This window comes from Sphaeramia orbicularis, chromosome 19 (assembly GCF_902148855.1).
Source record: "Sphaeramia orbicularis chromosome 19, fSphaOr1.1, whole genome shotgun sequence".
NCBI lineage: Eukaryota > Metazoa > Chordata > Actinopteri > Kurtiformes > Apogonidae > Sphaeramia > Sphaeramia orbicularis.
Genome location: NC_043975.1, coordinates 34,748,985 through 34,754,975, shown reverse-complemented (window position 1 = coordinate 34,754,975; position 5,991 = coordinate 34,748,985). Strand labels below are relative to the sequence as shown.

At 39.6% G+C, this 5,991-nt stretch overlaps 1 protein-coding gene across 1 annotated transcript; it reads left to right on the top strand.

Annotated features, from left to right (window-relative positions):
- The first annotated feature begins 1,591 nt into the window (after positions 1–1,591).
- Positions 1,592–5,991, top strand: LOC115410786 (retinol dehydrogenase 13). The gene is made up of 7 exons (XM_030122575.1): positions 1,592–1,752; positions 3,233–3,351; positions 3,454–3,609; positions 3,697–3,801; positions 4,121–4,333; positions 4,460–4,561; positions 5,334–5,991. Exons 1-7 carry the CDS (start codon positions 1,688–1,690, stop codon positions 5,639–5,641), a joined length of 1,068 nt encoding a protein of 355 aa, XP_029978435.1. The 5' UTR covers positions 1,592–1,687; the 3' UTR covers positions 5,642–5,991.

Below are 5,991 nucleotides of genomic sequence, written 5' to 3'. Positions count from 1 at the left end.
CCAACCTCATGTGTCCATAAGTCTTGAGTTTTGAGTCATGCTTTGAAGGAACAAGCTGCTCCACTGTTGCATAATTCAACAGCTTATGGCCCCAAGTACTTCACACGGTGACTTTGCCAACTGTCCTTATTAGGTAACGACGAGGCAAGACTTCAATTAATTCAGTGCCCAGGCAGCTCCCATTTACTGTACATGTTTAACTACAGGCCTTCTGCCAGACATGTGGGCCAACCTAAACAGATTTGAGTGAGAAAACAGCATCAGCAGTCATAACCTGATCATCACTGACCACAGATCAAAGATTTCAGAGATGACACTGAATGGCGTTCACAGAAAAAAAAAAAAAAAAATAGTGCTGATGAAATCCCTTTTCTTTCATCATACCAGTCCCCGAATGTCACAAATTATCCAGCTATCGAGGCAGCTTTTTAATGTATTATTTTGGTCTCTCTGTCTCTGTAAATATTGTATCTTTTTGGTTTTTATTTTTCCATCAAATGAAAGCAGATTAGCTGAACAAGACAATACAGAGGGAGTCTATTTCTAAGCAGTCCAAGATCAGGACAAGAGGAAGAATGAAGCTCACACAAAACTGTCAGTACAGGGGAATATGAGCTTCTTGTTTCCTGAAACAAAATCATTTGACACAGGGTGTTTTTTATGCTGAATGAAAAGATTAGCGGATATTGAAGGTGCATCTTTGGCAGGACCTCTCTCACATTTCCAGGTGTATCATACAGCAGAGTTTGGCCAACAGGAGTTAAGAGTTTCTTTTTGGTTATCAGAGGGAACAGAACTGTCATAAATCACCCTGAAGGTCATGCACCATGGGCTGACAGCAGAGAGCACCGAGGGTCAAACACGCCAGGGGGATACACCTCTGAGCTGTGAACAAATAGAGCAGTACTGCTGCTGCTGCTGCTCCTCCACTCCTCTCCCCTTTCATAGACACAAGACTCATGTCCTAGTTTTTACTTTTTATGTGTCACCTCAAGTTTTCCACCTCTTGTTGTAAGGGGGTGGCCTTGTTTTCTCAGTGTTCTCAAATTCATCTTCATCCACAATTTATTTTGGTACTTTTTGTCCTAGCTCCTCCATCTGCAGACCAGTAAAAGGGATATTTATTTAAAACCTGAAAGTGCTGGAGCTCTTCAAATTTATATGATGAACTCTTTTTTGGGACCAAAACAAAAACGTTTCCATGTGATAGTGCTCATTTACTGGAACAAAGTTAATGTGTAAAAATAAAAATTGTTAAAAGATCTACTACATGGGGAACAAAAAGGTCTGTCCTCTTCTGCCTGTGCAAACATAACAATGAGCATGTGACCTCATGAGTGCTATGAGATTTTGACATATTTACATATTTCTTTGTTGAATAGTCTGTACATTGGGGGTAAATGTCTAGCAAGATAAAAACAAATGTGTTAGACGGAACTATAATTCTTTGCTAAAAGTAAAAATGAAAGCTTATTCCTACAGTTTTGGGACGCCATTCAATGTATGACTACATTACCCAGAGTGCCATTCGGGTTTTTACTTGTTGCAGTTGGTCAGGACGTCTTGATGACGACATAACAATGCGCGGCTAACCTTGTGTTATTAAATCACCTGTAGAGAATGTGTGAAAATACTTAAACCATAAAAACCTGATCGTGCTTCCTGTCGTTAGTATTGTTCGGGAGTCATGAGCAAGTATATTCTTCCCGTTTCTGTTTTTGGAACAGTTTTTGGTTGCGCTGTTTTATTGAAGTAAGTAACTTGATTGTTTGATAAAGTGTTGCTGACAGTGGGAATGTTATTTTAATGTTAAGATTTCAAGTCTTTAGACACAAATCCTGCCTCACTTGTATGTTTGAACCCATGCAGTGTATTCTTGCGCCGCGGCACAGGGTAGGTTTTGCAGTGTATTCTGTCAAATTAAGGTTTAAAGGCTGTTTCAGGAAAGCATTGGCTCAAAACTGCTGCTGTTCCACTATTTTGTGTTCAGTCCATGTCAATGAAGGACAAAGCATTACTATATATATAATCAAACAACAAAGACAGCACCAATGTAGATTATATTGGCTATAAAAGCACCATCACCTGCTGAATTTATTGTATTTACTTGGTAGACATAGGTAGGAATGGATATTGCTTAAAATGATGTACTAAGTCAATATCTATGCTTTGGTTTGTGAAATATACTCTTTTACTTTTGTTTCTTGATACACTCTCATTTTAAGAGTCAAAAATTGAAAACACACATCTCTAGTTTATTTTTTTATACAGACCTGCATTTTTATACACTAAAGATTTTACAACAAAACTAATAAACCTTTTTACAGCAGCTTGAAGTTATCATTGATTAACAAAATGTACAAAAGGCTGAAACTGATGACATTTACTTTCTGCTGTATGTGTTGTCGTATGATACCAGGCATTTTTCCTATTATGGAAGCAATTCACTTGATGTCATGTTTAAGTATTTAGATTCATTAGCCATACGTCCTGTAGATAGGACTCCCCTCAGTACTTTTGTGTCACTGGGTAGATCACAGTAATACGCATGAAATAAATGAGTCTGATTCCTACTGGACTAAACCAAAAGGATGGCTCAGTGATTTATGGTGCTGTTTTACTGGAGGCATTTTATTATTTAAGTATTAGAGATACTGTAGAGAATGACACCAAAGGTGGTGATGGTGGTGGGAGGGTGTGACATGCAGCTAATGGCCTGTACTGCTACAGTAACTCCACCAACTGAGCCACCAGGGTACCCCCATGGTGTTATTTTAATGCAAGAATACAGATATGTGTTTGTTTGATAGTATATTTTCCAGTAATTATCTTTTATTTAGCACCATGGATAACCTGCAACCCATTACAGAAGCATCACTTCCTCTCTGTTAAATCTGTATTTTTGCTGCAAAATGATTTAATGCAAATCACAATGGATTGCAGTTGTAAAAATCAAGCTGTGTACTTTATTACTGTAAAAGCAGACCCTGCAAATCAATTATTGTGGTTTTATGAACTACAGTGATTTTTATACTTTGATAAACGGCTAATAAAGAAGACAGGACATAGCATGCAATATGAAGAAGTGCTAAACATGCATTTTCCTTGAATGAAACCCATTATGGTAAAACAATCTGTGCTACAAAGTGCATTAAAAGCAATAATAATGGGTATTGTGATCTGAAATGTTCATGCTGGATGACACTGTCCTTTGTTTTACTTCTCCTTGTAGGAACCATGTGACTGGAGGTCGGTGTAAAAGTAAGGCCACCATTAATGGGAAGACTGTGGTTATAACAGGAGCCAACACTGGCATTGGCAAAGAGACTGCCCGGGAAATGGCCAGGAGAGGTGTGGAGAAAATGTCCCACAGTGTGGAAATCCTGCAAATATGATCAAATTAGATCTTAATCATTTTTTGACGTTGTGCCTTTGCTGTTCTCGCATTTTCAGGAGGTCGTATTATTATGGGATGTCGAGACATGGAGAAGTGTGAGGAGGCTGCAAAGGAAATTCGAGGGAAGACACTGAACCCCCATGTTTATGCATGTCACCTTGACTTGGCTTCCATGAAATCCATCCGCCAGTTTGCAGAACGCATTAAAAAAGGTGGGTAACCATTAACACACAGCATGCGATGACTTTCACTGATACTTTTAAAAGTCTTATGTCAGTATTTGTGCTTTTGCTTTACAGAGGAGCAACGTGTTGATATACTGATAAACAATGCCGGGGTCATGAGGTGTCCTGCATGGAAGACAGAAGATGGTTTTGACATGCAGTTTGGAGTTAACCATCTGGGTATTTATGCAACTTAAATTAAGGGCAGGCAGCTGAATAAGGACACGTCATCCCATTTGGAGAATCTGTCTGTTTTTTTAAAATCCTTGAAAGAAAAAAAAAAACAACTTTAACTATATAGCTGTGTTTACAAAAGGAACAGAAAAAGAAAAAGGAAACCAGACAGTATGGGAAAAAAACAGCGCAGAGGAAATAAAATCCAATAAGTTATAAATACATTGGAATGAAAACAGCAAATATAAAAAGTCATCGTTACATTCCACCAAACTTGGCCTCCCTCTGTCGCTGCCTGGTTCTTACAGTTGATATCTTCCTCCAGGCCACTTCTTGTTGACAAATCTCCTGCTGGATAAGTTGAAAGAGTCCGCCCCCAGCAGAGTGATCAACCTGGCCTCACTCGCCCACATTGTTGGAAAGATTGACTTCGAAGACTTGAACTGGGAGAAAAAGAAGTTTGATACCAAGCAGGCGTACTGTCAGAGCAAGCTTGCCAATGTTCTGTTCACCAGAGAACTCGCCAAGCGATTACAAGGCAAGTCTAGTGGCTGCTGCTTATGTGGGCATGTGTGGGAGGGAGTACGGCCTATGTTCTTATTTGTAATTGGCCATTGGTTATATATTTTTAACAATGTGTTGTGTGTGTATGTGCATGGAACAGGCACAGGAGTCACAGTGAATGCTGTACACCCAGGCGTTGTTGCCACGGAGCTTGGGAGGCACACGGGCCTGCACCAATCACAGTTCTCCAGCTCTGTGCTCAGTGAGTATCTGACTCCCTTATTGGATTTTGTATTTGGAGAAATCAATAAGCTTAATTTAGTTTTGCTTACCTAATTCATTAGAAATAATTAGCTGAAACTGTACAAGCTTTGACATTTGGCACAGATGCTGAAACACAAAAGTAGCAAACTAAAGCAAAAATCCAAACCTAGCAAGTCATCCTGCTTTTATGTAACAGAAACTGTACCATTTGACTGTATAACTCACAAGGTCAAAAGATTTTGAAGTTGTTTCTGCCAGTATAGGAGTATGTAATCCTTTCACTGAGGTTAAAACAGAAGAAGCTAAGATCAGTGTTAGAAGCTTTTCATTTTGCAGCGACAGTGTTCAACACTGCCTCAACCATCATTTAAGATTTTTACATTACAGTTCTCTGTACTCATTTCCAGTCCTCCATACTCATTTCCAGGAATCAAAGGATGGAGGTTTTCCTCAGATTCATCAATGAGTGTTTTTAATTACATGCACTCTGGGGTAATAAACATCCCTCTCTGTGGGAAGAAAAATGGTTTGGTATTGAGATCATGCACAATAAATTATGAAGATGTTAAAAATACACAGTGCAGCGTGTCCCAGATTTGAATATAAAAAAAGCCTGAATTGACGCAAATTTATCTAAAGATTTTTTTTATAATATTCCACAGAGAACAGTCTACTTAATAGTTGTCCAGTACATTTTATCATTCTACCTTAATGTACAATAGTTCAAACAGTGGCATCACAACAGACCCTCTCTGTGTTCTCTGCCATAGGTCCTTTTTTCACTCTGCTGGTAAAGAGCCCAGAGCTGGGGGCCCAGCCCAGTATCTACTTGGCCGTGTCCGAGGAGGTGGAGGGGGTAACGGGACAGTACTATGATGTGATGACAGAAAAGGAACCAGCGCCCCAGGCCCTGGATGAGGAGGCGGCTTGCAGGTTGTGGGAGGTCAGCAGCAGGCTGGTGGGTTTAGAGGAAGAAGAGCAAGCCAGCAAGTTAAACCCACCAGGAGACGATCAGAGCAACACTGCAGAGTCACATGAACAAAGCCCAGAGCAAGAGCACAGCGCTGCACAACTATAGGTCGGCTGCTGCCTCTGAGCCAGCGGGGCATAATGGACCTTTATGGCTCGAGCTGAATTAGACTCATAACATAATTAACCAACGGAGTGTGGTTCTGTCTTTTGTATGGAATCTTGTGTTCCTGCAGCAGGGGATTTTCTTTAAAATGTGAATAACAAATGCATTGTTTAACGGATTCTGTGTTTTTTTTAAGTTATGTGTACAGAGGAATGATGATACAGAGGAAGATAGAGATGCTCAAGATAGATGTTTATTCAAACATGTAGGAAAATAATGGAAGCAGCCTGCAAAAACCTCCTAAAATCAAACAGTAAATGAACAAAAGTACCAATAAAAATATACTTTTTCAT

Coding starts and splice junctions, on each gene's coding strand:
- LOC115410786 (XM_030122575.1), top strand. CDS start 1,688: ATGAGCAAGTATATTCTTCCCGTTTCTGTTTTTGGAACAGTTTTTGGT. Junction 1,753..3,232: donor GGTTGCGCTGTTTTATTGAA/GTAAGTAACTTG, acceptor TTCTCCTTGTAG/GAACCATGTGACTGGAGGTC. Junction 4,562..5,333: donor GTTCTCCAGCTCTGTGCTCA/GTGAGTATCTGA, acceptor TCTCTGCCATAG/GTCCTTTTTTCACTCTGCTG.